General features: G+C 42.4%; 1 protein-coding gene across 3 annotated transcripts; it reads right to left on the bottom strand.

Moving 5' to 3' along the window:
* Positions 1-472: 472 nt before the first annotated feature.
* On the bottom strand, positions 473-18,692 carry VSIG4 (V-set and immunoglobulin domain containing 4). Of its 3 annotated transcripts, none has more exons than XM_011961994.1 (8): positions 18,511-18,692; positions 12,217-12,573; positions 11,214-11,495; positions 6,786-6,848; positions 6,189-6,266; positions 3,768-3,872; positions 1,572-1,593; positions 473-1,232 (listed from the first exon to the last, which is right to left on the bottom strand). In XM_011961994.1, the coding sequence occupies exons 1-8, from the start codon at positions 18,578-18,580 to the stop codon at positions 995-997; spliced, it is 1,215 nt and encodes a 404-aa protein (XP_011817384.1). In that variant the 5' UTR covers positions 18,581-18,692; the 3' UTR covers positions 473-994. The 3 variants fall into 3 exon arrangements, with proteins under 3 accessions (XP_011817384.1, XP_011817385.1, XP_011817386.1); XM_011961995.1 differs by having other exon boundaries at positions 473-898; XM_011961996.1 differs by lacking the exon at positions 11,214-11,495.
* Positions 18,693-19,752: the final 1,060 nt, after the last annotated feature.

The raw sequence follows: 19,752 nt of genomic DNA, 5'->3' as shown, positions 1-19,752 counted from the left end.
AGTAGCTGGGACTACAGGCGCCCGCCACCACGCCCGGTTGATTTTTTGTATTTTTAGTAGAGACGGGGTTTCACCGTGTTAGCCAGGATGGTCTGGATCTCCTGACCTCGTGATCTGCCCTCCTTGGTCTCCCAAAGTGCTGGGATTGCAGGTGTGAGCCACTGCGCCCAGCCCAGGACTTTTTCTTTCTCAGGCTTCCAGTTGATGTGGGAAGAATCATCCAGGTGGACCTGGCAGGATGACTTGTTGGGTAAGGGAAGCCAGGGGAGTACTGTTTAATCAGGTATTCACTGTGCTCCAGCTGGGCTTACCAGTGGAGTGAAGTAGGAGTGGCATGTGTGGGAAGGGAAAAGACCAAAAAAGCAAAAGTGACATCCATACTCTCAGGGGCCCCAGCCTTCTTAACTAGTCTCACTTTAATTACTTTTAGTAGTTCCTACCATACTGTGAGAGAAGACCAACATGACTGAAGTTGCTGTTGTGATTATTTATTGAGCACCAGAAGAAAGTCAGAGCATTAGACTTACAGTGTAGGAGCAGAACTGAACCCTGGTCTGTGAAATGACAATTTCAATTAAAAACTGTCTGGCCCTGAAGAAAGAGAAATGATCCTGGATACAACTGGTCCTCTGAGCTGGCAGAGCTGAGCCTCCCTCTGGTCTTCTGGTGGCAAGATGCCAAAGTTGAATAGTGTCTGTAGGCATGATGACCAAGTCCCAGTGCTATGGGCATCTTCCCTCTGGTAATTTGAGAGGAGTACCAGAAGCCCCCAGCAGAGATACTAGAAGGGCACAGGGCCAAATCCAGCAGCTGGCTTACTTGAGATGCATCTGGCAAATTCTAAGGCAAAGCCAGTGACTCCCAGGGGCCCCAGTGTTGGCAGGGCAGACACTTTGGGCTATCCAGGAAGAGATGTAGCAGGGAAGAAGGCCATGCAGAAGGCAAGGACTGAATAGGCAATTATGTCAGCAGATCCTGGCCGAGTGGGGCATTTTTAACAGGCAGTCTTGCCCTCAGTGGCCAGAAACTCATAATCCAGAGGAACTGTATCCAGTAGGCGGGCGTAGTCGCCATTGATCTGGGCGATGATCTGGTACTCCTGTCCTATGCAGGGCTCATCAGAGTAGTTGTTGCCCAGATTCTGAGAAGCTGGTTCATCACTGGGGCAGCCACTTGCGAAGATGGCCACCCTCATGGTATCTCCAGAGTCGTTGGCCTCTCTGGCATGCACCCTATGGCCCAAGAGCCCACCACCCATAAGAAGGGGCTTGGGGCTGGTGTCCTGGTTTCCCACCCTTCTGCCTGAATTCTTGCCAATTAATTCTCAGGATCCTGCCACCCAGGGATTCTGGAAGCAGAAGGCAGATGGATCTAAATTATCCTTTGTGTTCAGGGGGCCACAACAACCTCAGGAGGTGCCTGAGAGAGGGAAGACAGCTATGTCCGGACTCTGAAGGCCTCTGGCCTTAGGACTGGATCTGTGCCACACCCCCCTTCCTCCATGTTTCCTGCCAGTAATCAAAGTTGAGGGCAGGGACGGGGTAAAAATGGAAGAGGAGAGGCTTTCTTACCTGGCCGCTTCATAGACATGCTCTAGAAAAGAAGGAGGAATCATGTCAAAAGTTTTTATGGCAAGTGGACAAAGGTCAAGCATGGATCCCAGGTACCAGTCAAAAGATGAGGAAAGGGTACAGAGGAGGGGATTTTAATATGTCTCAGCTTTCCAACACCTGGTAGGTATTGGGGAGGTGAATTGAAACACAGAGATGCAAATTTATCAGGTAAAGGAAGGGGAAGCACACATGGTCACTATCCCTTTTGTCATCTTGGACTCAGGATATTGGGCTGGAGCAGTTTCTGGGTATGGGTGCAGGGAGGGCACTGGAACTGGACCTGCTCTTTACCCATGAATCTCCCCCAAGGATCCCCAGAGAGTCCTTGTAGGAAACTTGACTGTAAGGCCGGATACCAGGAAGAAGGGGCTAGATTAGTCTGATGCCAATGACCATGACCCAAGCCACTCCCAAATGCACTCACTCCCACCATATACCCAGGAAAAACCATGGTATTGGTCACTATTGCCCCCTAGAGTCTGTGGAGGAGGAATGTCCTATATTCCGTACAGGTTCAAAGGCTTAGGTTGGTGCAAAGACAGATGTTTCTTGGTACTGCCCTCTAGGTGCTTATAATTTTTCGGGGATGCAACTGGAAATTCAAGCATTAAACAACAAAAAAGTAAACAAGAGAAACCACAGGAATTCTGCCTTATGGTAGAGCCCTGCATTTCTGTGTCTTGCCTCCCCCATTGGCCTATGAGCACCTGTACTGCAAGGGTCATGTCTTTTTCATCTTAATATGCCCAGCACCTATCACACAATAGGTGCTCAGTAATTATGTTAAATTAAATTGATGCCCTGAGGCCGTCTCCCTTATAGAAAGATAGGAAAGAGGAATTTTTGGAAATGAGACTAGGTATAAGGAAGTGGTGGGGGTTGAGAAAATTGGCTAGAGCCACATCACAGAGAGCCTTGAATAGAATGCTGCATTTTGACCTATATCCCCTGGGCCATAAGAAACCATGGAAGGTTTTTGAGAGAGAAACAATTTAACGTGGTTACCGTTTATGCCTAGCCTCATCAAGACTATAAGAGAATACTTTCATTTTAGTGCCCCTGGGGTTTGTGGTCATGTGAGGTATCTGCTATCAAGTTCAGCCTCATGGTGATAGCCATGCTAACTGGCAAAAGCCAGAGCTTATAATTGAAACCTGGGAGGAGATATTCAAGGACCCATGGTAGTAACCAGGCTATTTTGGAGTAAGAGATAGTACAGAGAATAAGACAAACTGACATTAGGCAAAATGACTAGTGCACTGGGCATTGAGAGATAGCTAGTATTTTTTTTTTTTTTTTTTAACAAACATCCCAAGTTTAGAAACAAGCATCCCAAGTTTTTTTTCCTCCTTGGTTGGTTCATAGTTTTTAAATGGCTCTGACAACTGTGCTGTCATTATGCCACTTCCATGCTTGAAAAAATTGGTAATTTTTAGTACCCTTGCAAAGCCTGGTGAAGAAAGTCCAAATTATTTAACCTGGCATTTAAGGCCTTCTATAATCAGGAATAAGCTTTCCTTTCCCATTGCACTTCTCTGTTGCCCATTTACAGAAGTTTTCTTTATTGATGACCCCACTCTTAGTTGTCTTTTAGGCCCTTACAACTTTGCTGATGTAATTCTCTCTTCTTGAAATATTGTCTCCTTACAAATTATTTTCATCCTCCAAAATGTGGTCTAAGATATTATTCCTTCTGAAATCCCTTGCTAATTACTCAAGCCTTAAATGGCTTTCTTTTCCTCTGGATCCCTTTAGCATTGATTTATTGTCTTCTCTAGTTTTTGAGCTTATAGCCTCTATTGCTATATATTGTTATTGATAAATTCCATGTTTCTACCTTGAATCTCCTAAATAAATTGTAAGCAACTTGAGGGCAGGGATTGTGACTTCTTCTTCTCTTACATCATTACAAGGTGACTCATTAGAAAGATGGCTGTACTTGACTGAGTACCAAAGCCTAGTGCTTTTAGTTCCATACGTCTTATGCCATTGTTTGCTTGAACATCTGTCTCCCTGCACCCCAACCTTCACTCCCAAACTAGGCTGGGAGCTTCTTGAAGTGCCTAACACAATGCCTGATACAGAATTTAGGCTCAAGTATACTGACAGAAAGAATAAATGAGCCAAAGCCACCTTCTCATATTCATGACTAACCTTGTTGGGATGTCTTCCGACAGAGCATGATATAGGCCATGGTAAAAACCACCATACAGCACAAAGAGATGATGAGGATGATGGCAAAGATAGGCAGGCTCTTTCCTAGATGGTAAAACAAGATCAAGTGGTATTTGGTTGAAAATAAGGCCAGAAACAAAAACTCTAAGGAATAACCCAGACTAGGCCAAGCCTTTTTCTTTTTCATTTTCCATATTCTCTTAACCTTCTTAGCTAGCCAGAGAGAAAAATCTCCAGGCACATGAGAAAAACTTGAGAAAGGATGCCATGTGTAAATAGGTTCTTACAGACTCAATGGTGGGCTGATTGGCCTGGGCATTTGAGCTAGTTGTCCATGCTTTCTATAGGGCCAAGACAGAAGGTTTTCACCTTCCCTTAGAAAAAAGAAAATAATATTCTGACTTTCCAGCTTCACCAAAAATGCTGCATACCTTATTAAGATTCTGATCAGTTACTTCTAGCCACAAAGATTCTTCCCATCACACTCTCTGGTCAAGTCCCCAGCTTCCTTCTTTATCAAAACATATTTCCACTGAGCCACTTGAGACACATATTCCCATTATGCTTAAAAGCTGAAAGAATCAACTGAACTGGGCTTCCAGTCCTAGATCTCTTATTTACTTGCTATATGACTATGGTAGGCAGAATAAAGGTCCTCTAAAGATATTCACATCTACATTCCTGGAACCTGTCCGTATGTTAGTTTACATAGTAAAAAGGAATAGAGATTTGAGAATGCTACATTGTTAGTTTTGAAAATGCAGGAAGGGGGCCATAACCCAAGGAATGTGGGTAGCTTCTATAAGCCAGAAAAGACAAGGAAATTAATTCTTCTCCAAACTCTCCAAAAGGAACACAGTCTTGCTGACTGACATTTTGATTTTAGCTCAATGATAATTGTGTCAGACTTATTTCCAGAAGTGGAAGATAATATATTTACGCTGTTTTAAGATATTAGGTTTGGGTAAGTTTACAGCAGCCATGGAAAAATGAATACGGTGACCTTAGACAAAACTTAGTTTTGTCACTAGGCCTTAGTTGCCCCATAAGTTCAATGAAAAGATTGAATGATGTCTAATGCACTTTTAGCTATAATATTCTGAATCTAAGAAGCTAAGTCAGGTGATAGAGAGGTGTAAGGAAAGGAACCTCAGTGTACTTAGGATTTGTTGCTGCAACTGGCTTGTTTTCATGAGACTCTAAGATATCGTGTCCTAGGAATCCAGTATTTGTGGTCCTCAGAGTGTCTTGTTGGAACTGAGAGAACTCAAGTTATAAGCTGGTACAAATCGAAGAAATATTCTCTTTTGAAGAGAGTCAAGTACTAAAAACTTGGTAGAGAAAATAGGTCGCAGACTTAATATCTAAGAACTTAGACTTTGCCCAAGGTTATTTTCTCATTTTTCCAAACCAACTCCCTATGAGGCATTTTCTAACTTCTCTTCTCCCAATAGACGTTCTTCTGGGACAGGAATGGAGCTATGGAAGTCTTGAAGCCAAAGATGGCAATGCAAATGTGGCACATAAAACAGGTTTGAGTGCTGCCCAGAGATAGCCAAAAAGCTCTACAGTCAGGAAAGGAGAGGTACAAAGAGCATTTGGAAGTCCACTCTCAATTATGCACAGGCAGAGAATGAGTACCAGGAGTGATAGTTATCAAACTATTTAATTCCAACCAATCGCAACAGATGCTTACTGTAGACTTGGAGTCTTAGAGATTCTTTGGTATACCTTTTGTTGCATGACCATGGGGGTGGTCTAGAGAGTTCTGAGGAATGGGACAAGGCGGCCCCAGGTAATAATGGAGGGTTCAGGGGTTAAGGGGAGCAGCTAATTATCAACTGGTGTGAGAGTGTTCTATTATTTCAGTAGTCAGTGTAGTCATGTCAATGCACACCAACCGACTATCAGATGCAGGTGAAACACAAAAGATTTATCTGGGATTTGAATCTCTGAGACCCTGACTTGGGAATCTTCAAGGCCTTGGAGGAATCAGAAATCAGCTTCAAGTGGCTTGAAGAGCCCTGGTTAAGAGCTCAAGCAATGACGCTCTGCCATTATCTTTACCTGGCTGAGGTCATAATGTCATAATGTCTCTATCCCTATTTCTTTCTCAGAATGTTTGGAAAGTATATTACTATGGCAACAGATAACTAAATAAAGGACACATTTATCACTCCCCTTAACCTCACTCTGACTTCGCTCATCCCTGGATCTGTATCTCTCTCTCTCTACATCCCACCCACCTTACCCATCCTCGGTGTCTTTGATCATTGCTTGGCACATAGCAGGTAATGACTTGCAGAGTTCAGTGCTGTAGAACAGTGTGCATAATGGAAAGTTTTGGTCACAAAGCTTAGAGTCAAGAAGAAAAGATAGAAATCCTGACAATATTCTTACCTGGCCCAGCACTGGTTGCTCCAAGGTAGCCATCCACGTCAGTGGTCCAGTCCCAGGATTGCTTCACTGTAGATGTTGCTATGAATATAGAGAATAGGGTCAGAGATCTCTCTTCTATCAAAAAGCTGAAAGGTAGGAGATGGTTGCAAAAGTTGGAGTCCTTCTCTGGCCATTTGTGCTGTACTTTCCAGAGTGCCTGGCCATGTTATCAACCACTAGTACCATGAGATGAGGCATCCTCGTTTCTTACTTTAGGTGTGGGTAGTGAGAAGAAGTCCCATAGAGGGGAGATAATATACCCAAAGTCACACAGCAAGTCAAACTAGGAGCAGAATAGAATTTGGTGCTCTCTTTTTATTGTATTTCCAATGGGAGTATTCTAACTCTCTCTTTCCTTTTGCCTCAGAAGTTTTCACAAAAAAAAGTATATATTCATCATTGTTGCCTTTCTTTTGTTTCCATTCCTTTACTGCTATGTTCTCGCTGAGGAATCAATTGACTGTTTATTAGCCATTCAATGGCATTGTGATTCCTTCCTTGGCTACCATGACACCATTTTGGACCTCTACTACTTCCTCAAACAATAGTAAAACTCACCTTTCAAGGAGTGTCTCATGGTTGTAGGTGCCTCAGTCTTGGTCTTGAGTAGTTTTGGGGAGTCTGCAAAGAAAAGGGAACTGATTCAAGGGAATTTATACCCTTAGGTAAATAGTTTAATGCCCTAGGGAAAGAGGAAGTAAGTTAAGGCCATTCAGTTCCATACTCGGACTTGTCTCAACACTTCTGTCATGACGCTGGTAAGTCCTGTGTTGCTTGTTCACTTTTCATACATCAATCAAGGACAGAGTTTTAAACCCAGGATTAATAGATCTGGAAGGAACTTGTATCTAGAGATCAGAGGGTGAGTCAACTTGGATGGGAAAATATATTTTATTTTTTACTAACTTCTAACTGAGACCTAGTAGTTAATTCTCTTGAGAGAAACTTGGCAAGTATCATAAAGAAGGTGGCAATGGGTGACATCAGTGAAAATGGTGGCATAATAACCTCCAGAAATTTACCGTTTAACAACATCAGTGAAATAATGCAAAATTTGACATAATCAACTTTTTTTTAGAATTTTGCAAAATAGCCAAAGGTTTGCTGCACCTTAGAGAGAATTTATGGAAGAAAAATATCCCAGTTTTGGTAAGAACAGCAAGCTTTATGTTGTTTTAACTTATCCTTGTCCCCTTACCCCTTCTACCTCAGAGGTAATCTTGAACATACAACCCCATTCCAGGTGCTGGAGTGGGCCCAACAAACTTCATTTTTGAACAATTGCCATTATTTGGCCTGTCTGGTGGTTCCCTGAAAGACCTGACTCAAAAGACTTGTTTTATTGGTCACCCAGTGCTAAGAGCCTCTCCCCAGGGATGGGGTAGCATTTGTCACACAGCTGCCTGAGACAATGGATAATAGGTGAGAGAAACAAAAACAAAAGCACAAACAAAACAAAACAAAAAAACAAAAAACTAACCAAAATAGCCTTAAAAACGGTTGAGGAATAAGATTTCCATAGGGATTTTGAAGAGTTCTGACACAGTTCTTGGAAAGCAGAAGGCCACACACAAGCACAGGGCCATGTATCTGCTCAGGAAAGACATGAGAAAACCATAAGCTCCTCCCTCTTGCTAGCAGAGGAAACAGCATGCATGTGGAGAAACATATTAGTAGATAAAGCTGGATAGGTAGGCTGAAAACAGACTAAAAGTGTTTGGGCTTTGTTCTTTGGTTGGAAGGAACCATGGGGTGTAACAGAAGGTTACACCTTTTGAGAAAGGTTTACTTTCTTTTGAGAAAGGAAGCAAAAATTGTTCAGCCTCTTTTTCTGGAAATAATTCTGACAACAACGTGGTAGGATTTTCAAAGATGAGGCAATAGCATATTTTGCCCATTCATTAATAAATACAATATTCGTCTAGTGTCTAGTGTCTTCTTTGTGCCAAATACTTTGCTGGGCTCTGGAGAACAGTCATGAAGTAGACAGAATTCTGCACTCTTGAATTTTATAATCTAGTGACATAAAATATATACTCAATAAATATTGAATAAGTTGATGATTTCATAAGAATGTATGAACATGGGGAGAGCATTTAGAAGACGATTGAAATTGTTTTTTAAAAGAGAATATGAGACCATGAGGGTATAGGAAGAGAAAAAAAGAGCCTAATAAGATACCTGATTCAGTAGGTGAGTTCACAGCACTTGGTAATCTTGATGATTATTTGACCACGCGAGGTAAAAGAGAAGGAGGAGTCAAAGATACTGCTGTGTTTTCTAACAGGTTTGAGGAACAGGTTGGGTGAGTAAAAGGTACATTCAGTTTTGAACAAGCTGAGATTAGAAATGAAGCTGTCCAGAAGGTAACTAGACACTGGGATCTAGCAGTCAGGAAAAAAAATTACAGATAATATTATGGTTTGAGAGTCATCAGCCTGCAGGTGATATTTGAAGCCACAGAAGTAAATAAAATCTCCTGATAATATAGAAATACATGCAGAGATGAATAAGAACTGAGTCTTTGAGAACATTTACAATTAAGGAGTGAATGAAAAAAGAGCCAGCAAAGGTGTCTCAGAAGGATCATTCAGGAAGGTCTTAGAAGAACCAAGAGAAATTGGTGTCATTTATAGCAGTGACTGAAAGAATACTGAGGAGGAATAAATGGCCAACAGGGACCACTGTCACAGAGATGTTGAGGAGGAAAAGTATGAATGCAGAGGCCTTGGGATTTGGTGATACAGAGGTTAGTGATGACCCCAAATTACAAAGTTATGTGTGGTGAATGAATTGAGAGGTTCAGCTGGTGGAAGCTATCTTCATGAGAAGGTTGGTAGTGACCATAGGAGAGATTAGGTGGCAGATGGAGAAATATTTTTTAATATAATATATATATGTATGTATGTATTAGGCTTGCATACTGACATATATACATATATTATGCATGCATATATATTTGAATTAGGTAGAGGATAAAGGGTGTTGCCAGGCATTGGAGTAGCTGATGTTGAGTTCAGGAGGAGGGGCTTGTTGTGGAGAGGAGCAAAGCATACCTTACTCTGAGCCAAGAGGAAACGGATAGGGAAATATCAAGGCAGAGAGGAGGGTAGTTGATAAAATTCACATCTGAAGAGGGCCTGGACCTTCTTACAGAGGAAGGAAGTTACCTTATCTTTTAGGAGTAGGGCTGGGGGCCTTAAATAAGGTAGAAATGTTCTGAAAAGCTGCTACAAGGAATGAGACAAAGATAAGCAAATAGATAGACACACAGTATGGGGGCAGGCAGTGGATGTTGCAGAGCATCAAATTAAAGTGGAGTCAATTCATATCTTTGTTTTGTTTTGTTTGTGAGCAAAGCTCAGCAGTCCAAGAACATGAGCAAAAGCAGGGCCTCCAGAGTCCTTCTAGAACTAAAGAACAGTGCATAGTAAGGTGGAAGGGTGAAGGGCTGAGAGTTCCATAGGGCAGAGGTGAAACCGCGAGTCAGACTCAGGGGACAAGGTTGGGTGGACAGGGAGGCAGGTAGAGGTAGCCAGGTAAGATTACCTTGGCTCACAGAGCAGGGAAGAGTGGAAGGCGGAGAATAACTTCCCTGAGCCTCAGTTTTCTTATCTATCAGTAGGGGGCAATGGCGAGCACTGCTTAACAGCACTGTGATAAGCATTGACTGTGAGAAGGAATAGGCAGGCGGGTTTACTGTGAGCAAGTTCTTGCCTAGATGGTCTGAGGAGTAACTCACAGAAAGGCGAGAATGTTCAGTTAGTCTCTTTATGAAGTATACATTCATGGGTTTTCTGGTCATGCCCTGCCCTCTCTGCTTGACCAGACTGTCAGCTCTTAGAGAACTGGGACACTGTTCATATAACTGTTTCAGGGCGGACCACTCTTGTTCCTCCCCAAACTAACAAACCATGATCTACAGCACATACATCCTCACTACAGCTTAACTTTGGGAAACAAATTCCTCCAGGCAAACACAAGAGTCTCAAACCAACATCAGTCTCCTAGCCCAAATGGTAATAAGCCATTTGGGCTAGCTTTACGTCCTCTCCTTATACAGATCTATCCTCAGAAGACAATAATTTTCAGATGGTTCTGAGGGCAATTCCCTAAAATCAGTTAGTTTCCAACATGTTTTGGGCAATGGTGATCTTGTTGGGGTGTCTTTCTTTCCAAGGAGATCTCTTGAAAGCTAAGAAAACTCATCTGGACACATCACTGCTGGATTCTTCATTTAAGCCTCAGCTTACAGTGTTTATATGCATAGTTCGTAGTTCTCCCAGGACAGTGCTGTAAGAAATAGTCCAATCTTGATGAACCAGAACTCATCTTCAAGGATACTTCAACCAGAACTTGTATTTGGCTTTACAATGAAGTGGGGGAGGGAAGTTAAAAGAAAGCATGTAAATATATTAGATCAAGCCTAATCAAACAAGCAAAATAATAACCAAACAAACAGAATACACAAACAAACAAAAAACAACAGCTTTCGAAGGGTGCTCAGGATCTGATATAGATTCAACCATGAGAAACAATCAGACATAGTAGAAAGAGCATGAAAGCTGAGTGCAATTCCAGATTTATACTTCCTTGCTGTGAGACCACGGGCAAGTAGATTCCCCTTTCTGACTCTATTTCCTCTTCTGTAAAGTAAGAGTAATGATAACTATCTCATGGGACTGTTGTGGTGATTCAATGAGAAAATATGTGTCAAGTTCTTGTACTTTGTGTCTGGCAAATACAATGTGCTAGTAAATCTCACTCTTTCCTTCACTGTCTTTATCTACTTAACCTATGGCATGATGGGCAATGTCTCTATCCCTGTTGTCCCCAGTCCCATTTTTTTTTTATTTGGGATTGTACAACCATTGCCTGCTTGGGACCCTATTCTCCCAATTCTTATTTTGCATAAGGGCACATTTTGAGGTGTCTTTGGTTCAAACTGGTCTGTTAAGATGCTCACCAGGAGAGAGGGCCACTCACCTTTGACCACAAACTTCACAACGTCGCTGTGCTGCTCAGAGCCAACCCGGCCCTTGGCAGTACAGAAATAGGAGCCCGAGTCAGCTACCACCGCAGGCTTGAAAAGTAAGGTACTTAAGGTTGCTACTTTGATGGGTTCCTGGTTATTAGTCTGTTCCTTATACCAAATATAACTGATGGGAGGAGAACCCTGAGCCTGGCATTGAAGGCTAATCCTCATTCCCTGGGGCACTGTGAAGCCATAACCGCTGCCAGTTGTCACTGTGGGCTTGGAGACAGAGACTGTGAAGAAAAGACAAGACAGGAAACTCTGGGCAGTCATAAGGATATGGGACCACAAGACCGAGTCACTCTTGTTGGACATAAGAGCATGCATATATCTGCAATTGGAACTAAAGGGGGCTTCTGACTTTGGAGGAAATAGGAAGGAAAGGGCAATACAAACAAAATGGCTTCCTTTGAAGGTAAGTACTTTTTGGTATTACCTGGGATTTTGGAATATTTGGAAGTAAAAATCAACTGACCTTTAAAAATAATGTAGTTTGTTCTGGGGCTCAAGTTTTGAGTTTGGATTACCTGCAGTTGTGGATTTTCAGGGCCAGACCTTTGTAAAATTGTCCACCAAGCAAACTTATCCTGGCTAACCTCTGCCTCCCTTTCCCCAGAGCTTCTCTATCAGCATCTATCTACAAATTAAATATACTCATTTTTGAGTTGTAAATCCCAGAGCCCAAGCAGTGTAACTAGGCTATGGATGCTGGCATTTCTGGGACACTTGAAGGGATACAGATTTGCAGGTCAGGAACCGTTCCCAGCATTTCTTAAATTTAACCATGGGAATGCTAACCCTAATAATTCTTTGCCTGTCCACTTTCTCTGATAAGCACATATACCTGTGGAGAGCCTCTGTATAGATAAACAAAGGCCTCTGGGTTTTTCAGGAGTTTCTAGAATTACATCCACTATTGATTCATTGATTATCAGTACCCCCATAGTGACTCACGTTTCTGGACACGGAGCTCAGTAATCTCATCTCTCACTACTTGGTTGCCGTCAGGAGTCTGCCAGGTGACTTCACATGTGTAGTGGCTCTGGTCATCCATCTCCAGGGTGCTCAATTGGAGGGATACATCTCCTGGAACCTTTTGGCTCACATGCAGGCGGCCCTGGTACTTTGCCTGCTGGATATGGTCTCCAGAAGAGTCACGTAGGAAGATGGTGACAGGGTCTGAGCCACGTTGTACCAACCACTTCACCAAGACTTGGGTGTAGCCTTGCAGGGGGCCATAGGTGCAAGGAATATTCACATCCCCTTTCCAAGGTCCTGTTATGCTCTCTGGCACTTCCAGGATGGGACGTCCTGAAGAGGCAGAACAGAGGAAAGAAGCAAACATAGATGGCATACCTATCTGGCAACTAAGGTGGCAACGACAGACCTCAAAAGGTTTCTGAGAAAAAACACTCAACTTTCTTTCTATCACACTTTTGTGTACCTGTGCCCTTTTGCTCTTTGCTAGCCTTCTCGTCAATCAGAATCAGTCTTCAGAATGAAAGCCTTTAACATTGTTTAGATTTGTGAGTTTCAAGCCCTTTTTTTATGTTACTGTGTTGCTATGGAGGTGATCCTAGGTAAGTCACCTCCCTACCATGGAAGATTCATTTACTTCATCTATAATGTGGAGAGTTTGGATGGTAGGTACCCTAGATATTCTATCAACTCTGTCATTCTGCAAATCCATGAAAAACATTTCTTTTCACATTTTCCAAAAGAGATGTGGAAGCAAAAATGCTAAGCATTTGGGTCTGGACTATTTCATTTTGTGTAAATATGCACCTGGAGAAAAGTGTAGGCTTTTGAGATCAGCAAGAAAGGGCCCTCTGCCCTGTTATTTTCTCTTGTTCCCTTAGAAATACTCAGTGACTGGGGTCCCAACCCTAAGCTGTTCTCTGAAAGACAGGAAAAAGTAAATTCTGAGGGTAGAACCAGCTGAGAGGAAGAAGTCTGGATATACATTTCTGTTTAACAAAATCATTAGTTATTGTTAAATTTGAAACCTACACTTTGTAAACCTGACTTTTTTTCCCCTGATTTCTTTTGTTTATTTTCCTTTTGATTTCTCTTAGTTCCTAGCAAGGATATATAGGAAAATTTCATCTTGAGGGGGAAAAGATTGCATCCATTCTTGGTCTAGAGAGGAAAAGGTTCTGAGTGAAATCCTGAAGCTGGCTGTAGTGGGGATGGTGATAGAAACAATGGGAGATTGCTCCTTGGCGTGCTTGAGAAGGAAACACTTAGCGGTGGGGATGGGGTGGGGGAAGGAGGTGGGGATGTTGAAACAACCATTGCCCTCCCATCAGAATTTTCCATCCATAAGCTCTTATTTTGAAGATTTTTTTGTTTTATTTAACTGGGGCCAGGAGTGTGGGGTGGGTATATTTAGGCAATATATTCATGTCTCTCCTAAGAGAGGTGGTTTCGAAGATATGAGGTATTACTATTCAGTCATATTTATTCAAAAGCTTTTAATTGAGCCTAGAATTCCCAGTATTCAGTCAAGCAAATGGAAGATGACATCTTTTGGATGGGTTGAGTGTATGCTTTCTAACTCCCAGAATGTACTGTCCAGCATCAGGGCTTCTGTTAATAGAAATACTAAAGTCAAGCCTCTAGCCTGTGCCTTCACCAGGGACTCTTAGAACATCAATAGCATATTTTACCCAAGAAAAACCCTTGAGTAGAAAAGAATAAATAAACATAAGTCCATGTTGCTAGATCCACTACATACTCCCTTGAATGCTTCAAATTTGGCAGAGAGCAGAACTCAGACCTACAAATGGGAATACAAGAGGGGTAGATTTTGGTTAGCCCTATTTTCCTAATTCTATTTCTTTTAATGATATTCTTTTCTGCCTTCCACATCGCAGAAGGGATGGTTTGCCTTACAATGGACTTTGTGATTAATCAGAGCTATCTATGGATGAATTAAGCTGTCTGGGGAAGTTCTAGGCTTTGTTTGGGTCTTAGCATTGCTCTTTAAGGTCCCTTCTAATCTTAGGTGGTCCAGTGCTAATAGACTATAATAGAAATAGAAGTTATATGATTATATGTTCCAGCTGGTGGTGAATTTTCACCAGGTAGTAGGTTTCATTGTGCTATAGACAGTTCATACCTCCATGCAATTGCAGATGCAGCTTTTCATTATCATCGACACACATGCCCATGCATATTTTTGGCCACATGCAAGCACAAATATACCATCCTTAAACCCCATGAAAACTATCTAAGCCTCTTGGTTTAATAGGCTATTCCCCATTAATCTTCCTCTGGACTTTCCCAATGTCTCTCCTCTTCTCTGAAAAGCACTCTCACATTCCCCTCTTGGGCAACAAAGCAGCATTCTGCTGTGAGGACATCTGGAGCAGTTGAAAATGCCTTTGTCTATGCATATGCATGTCTTCCTTCTGACCTTAGAGGAGCTGCAAGGCCTGGCTTGTGTTTTCCCTCCCTGGGAATTTGCTGGAAATTCTCACAAAGCTCAGTGTGGCCTATCAAAAAAATTGTTAGTTAGTTTCAATTTCTCAGTTTTGAAAAGTAGGTCAAGCTTGACTCCTCCGTCCCAGAATGAATAGTACAGAGTTTGTAACTAGACTTCCCAAAATGGCATGTTTTCCCCCTTACTTATTTTTCTTTTCCTCTCCCTTCTTCCTCCTTTATTTCTTCCACTCTTTCTTCCATTATGCTTCTGTTCTTTTTTGTTCCTTCTCCTTTTTCTTATTCTTATCTCCTCTTCCTCCTCCTGCTTCTTAGTTGCATAGAGATTGGATTATAGGTACAGGGCATCACAAGAAAAATGACATTGTACTATTCCTGAGGTTCTTTGATCTCCAACGTGAAGTAAACCACAATACCACTGACTTTTACCTTCTACCTTTGCTTGTAGTTTTCCTAGAATCAAGTAGGAGCCGCTAATGAGAGCAGGAGGGTAATGAAGGACTGTATTATATAGTAGGAATACCACTGATGTAAGTGCAAGGTCTGCCTTACCACATATCTCTCTGTGTGACCTTGGGTAAAATAGCAAACTTATCTGAACTTCAGGTAATTATCAGTAAACTGGAAATAATAATAAAGATTCTATAGAGAATAATTGTGAAGGCTAAATGAGTTCATACATGTGAAAGCACCTAGCATGTGGCTGGCATTCAGTGGGTGCTGGATAAATGTCAGTCTTGTCCCATGCCCTAGGTGAAACTTGTTGTAGTTGTCTTAAATTATTCCTATCCTATAGCAGTCTTCAATATGTCATTCCCTGGATAAACAGATTAATGAGGTTGGAACGTCGTCAGCTTTAATATTGACATGAAGGAGAAGTCATCATATGATATGTAACCGCTCTCTCTTGTCTGATACAATCTACTGAGTTATGGGCAGGTACTAGGTTGTCTGTGGGTTGTAAGGCAGCCAGAGAGGACACAGCAGCCTGTGTTTCCAATAACAGGGCTGTCTTAGCAACCAATGTAAAATGTTGGCCAAATTAAACAATACTCTTGGTTTTCCTGGAAGATTGGGTATGAAAAATCCATTTTGGGAAACCCCCCACCTCCTGGCAGAACACTGTGCCCATTATGGATACCTTAAAACCACCAAATGGCAAGTCACTTGGTATAACAGGGGTTGAGGTACAAAAGAGGATAGAATTTGGAATCTTCTGGAATGGCATAGCTGGAAGAGCTTTTAGAAATCACTTAGTTACATTCCCTTATTGTACATATGAGTAAGCTGAAACCCAGAGATACGAAGATGCTTACTCAAAGTCACACGGATAGCAAGGTCAAAGCTAGGCCTAGAGGCCTAGAATACAGGTTTTCAGAAGCTACACTGCTTTCTTACCTTCTTAAATTATTAAACCATCAGTCACAATAGAAACCAGCAACCTCTTACCTGGGCCTACCTGACATGGCTTCTGGATGTTATCTCAGGGTTAGATATTATCCCATGATTGTCTGAAAAAAAAATATGCCCCCATCTGCCAGCTGCTTTCTGAAAAATCTTTCCCATAATGCCCGAGCTTTGCTCTCCTCCCTCAGGAAATGTTTGTTTTTCCTTCAAGTATTGGCCTTCTTCAGGGGAAAGACCAGGGCTGGATACTGACTCAAGGAGCTTTGTTGAGGGAGGATTTGGCTTGAGAAAGAGGGAACAGTATTGAGCTTATTGTGGTCCTGGGTCCCAGCCTTATAAAAGCAAATGTCTGACGCCTGTGTAATGGCACTGAAGAAAAGAAAGGCTGAATTTACTAGGTGTGTGCTCCTTTATAAGACCCATTCTAGGTCTCTTTCTGAATCCCCTTCCTCCCGTCATCACAAAGAGGGTGACATTTTCCATGTCTCTATCCCATTCCCCTACATGACTGGCTTCTCTCCCTTTCCTGGAATGCCTCCTGGATAGAGGATTAGCTTATATAATACATGTTTATAAAATGTTTCTGAAATATTTAAAATGTGTATAAAATATGAAGATTAGAACTTTTAAAATTTTGATTATCTTGACATATCTCTTAGCCCCACAGGAAGAGATCAGCAGCTTATTCTGGCCCCTACAGGCTTTTTAGCAGTGAAGTTGCAGTCCCACAGAGCTGTCCAGTTGAGAAACCCCTTTGCAGCCAGTCAAGTCAATCTCCTCACTGTACAGATGGGCTGGGAACAATGAAGTCCAGGGAGAAGGAAGGTATTATTTACAGCTCAGCATAACCTGAGCCTCAGGTCTATAGTGTAAGATTCTATACACAAATGGAAGGCCTGCTTCCAGGTCTAGAAAAGCTCATAGGTTGGGGAAGTAACAAGAGTGCTCTCCTCTCTCTCTCTCTCTCCCACACATACACACACGCACACAAGCACAGTATTTAAATTTAACATTTCTAAAATGCTCCCTCAAGCCCCAGGCTTGAGCCCTAGCTCACACCAACAGACTTGGAGAAGGTAGAGAGATACATTATAAAACCTACTAGAGAATGAAAATATGGTAGTTATAGAAAGAAAAATGTTTTTTTCAGGAGCATTAACTCTGCCACTAATGCTCTTTGGATTGGGGGCAAATTATTTTTTCTTTTGGTTGACTTAATTCAGAGTCTTTTCTAACTCTGAGGTTCCAGAGTCTGATGGGTCACAGAGCCCCAGGATAGGGTGATCTAATCAGAGTCAGCTATGGAAAGCTGGATTCTTTCTGACCTCACAAGTGACACCAAACTAACACCTATCCAGCTTTTTTCTCTAAGGATGATAGGGAAGCAGCAAAAACCCCCTTTACCCTATATTGGATCTCACTTAGCTGTTACCCAGGTTTAGTTTCCTGAAAATCCATCTCACTTCTCAGGAGTGTAAATGATGGAGCTTCCCAAGCTCCAAGGAAATAATGCGACTATGGAATAGTCCATCCTCCTTTGGGATTTGTATCCAACCCATAAATAGCCCAGACAAATTGAGCCATGTCTATAGGGAAGTGAGTGAGCCCAGGAATGTGTAAGAAACCGAGTCCTATGAAGACCAGTTGAAAAAGCTGGGGCTGTTCAGCTTGGAGGAGAGAAGAGTCAAGGAGATATAGTACTTGTCCTCAGGCCTTTGAAGGGCTATCACAGGGCAAGGAAGCATCTATGTTCTGTGTAGCCCCAAGAAGCAAAGTTGGGGCTTTTAGATGGAAGTCAGAGGGAACTGAATTTAGTTCAACACAAATAATAACTTTCTAACAGTTGGAGCTGCTCCTGGATAGACTAGATGGTCTGGGGAGGTAGTGAACACTGAAATCTCAATCACTACTGAATGTTTTTGAGCACTTATTCATGACAATGAAGGGTGGTATAGGTTACTTCTACAATCCTATCCAACTCTTAGAAAACACTCCTTCTTCAGGGGCTATATATTTTGACAGAGACCAAAGCTTGGAAGCAGAGGGGTTAAGTCTAATGGTAGAATTTTAGATGAGAGACAGTAGATGGAGGAAAAATTCGGGTGTCACTGGGAGCCTTCTTGATGCCCCTGAGATACAAGCCCTAGAAAATCATGCAGATGTTTTCCAAGAGAAAAATCCTTTTTCAATTTCTGCCCAAACTTGCCTTCTGACTTCTTCAGCAGACTTCAACTATGTCTGTCCCTTTTGCTCAAGGCTGAGAGAACCTGCAGAGTTTGGTTGAGAACACTCACCTGCCCAGCAAGAATAGGCTTTCCTTAGTAGACATTGAACACCAACCCCCTAGCCTTTTGCCTAAGCCAACAATGGCAGCCAGGCCCCCACTTTCTGCCTTACCATAAGTGTCCACTGTTAGGTGCCCCAGGAGTAGCAGGCCCAGTAAGATCCCCATCATAGCCAGAGCCATTTCTGTCCTTTCTTCCAGCCTCCAGCTACCAAAGAGGCTCAAACTTCTGGTGGCCACCAGTGTTTGTGTGTGTTTACTTCCCCTCCTTCCCTATATCTCTCACTCAAACTCCTAGTCCCATCACACACTCCCCTTCCTTCCCTATTTCAGCACAGGTCATGTGGGATCCCCTCCTTCCCCCACTTTCCTGGGGTTGGAGGTTCTAGAGTGAGTGAAGCAATTCTTCTCCCCTGCTAGGGTATTGACTTGACTTTCCCTGGAGCCAATGGGGCTCTCTGGTCTTTGATCTCCCAGGCTGTATTTATTTTGAGTCTCCTCCACAAGACTCAGAGGTTGTGGGGGTGACCTTTGGGATGAGTCTTCTCACTCCAGTATGGGAGTGTTTTCCTTTGTGGTGAGCCCAGGGAGAAGGGAACAACTTTGCTGGCCTATCCGATTTTCATCAGTTGTACTGTTAACCCTTGCCTGTGCAGCCTATGCAAATGGACAGGGTGTTGGGTCTGGGGTGCCTTTGGGCTTAAGAGTACAACAGCTTAGTGTATTAAAGGGATTTCTACACATCAAAACTTGAATAACTGGCAAACCAATAGATAAAGCTGTTATGGGTGAATATGCCTCATATCTCATATTGGGGAAGCTCTTTGAATCACTTTCTACAATGGCTCCACATCTCTGGTGGTAAGGGAGAATTCATTTTCATTAATATTCTCCATGCTTTTTCATAAGGAATTTATTTATTATTTACTTCTTTTAAGGGAAAGTTAAGCCCAGCCTCCAGTGCAGCAGCCCATTAGTAGTATGCTCTATTAGGTCAAATTTTTCATTGACTTCCAATTGGTACAGGCCCTTGACCTACAATAGAGTGATATTATGCCTCCTAGCAAAGCTCAACTGCTCCAGAAATTACTCCCCTTCACAGGCCCCAGAGTGACTGTAATTTCATCAGCAGTCTAACTAGGTTTGGCACTGCTCTTTGTCTACTAAGCTTTGAAACTATAAGCACTTTCAAAAGCACAAATGCATCCAAAAAATTCATACTGCACTGTAAGTAGCATCTAAGCTTAGTTTACTTTTTGATTGAAGGGATAGGAAAGGCCTTGGTCAGGGGAGGGAGGAGTTTGTGCAGAGATGGGGAGTGGGAATATAAAGAAACATACTTGCCAAGGGGTGAC

This window comes from Colobus angolensis, unplaced genomic scaffold (genome assembly GCF_000951035.1).
Source record: "Colobus angolensis palliatus isolate OR3802 unplaced genomic scaffold, Cang.pa_1.0 Scaffold576, whole genome shotgun sequence".
In the NCBI taxonomy this organism is placed as follows: domain Eukaryota; kingdom Metazoa; phylum Chordata; class Mammalia; order Primates; family Cercopithecidae; genus Colobus; species Colobus angolensis.
The sequence above is the reverse complement of the archived record's forward strand: the minus strand, read 5'-3'. Positions and strand labels throughout refer to the sequence as shown.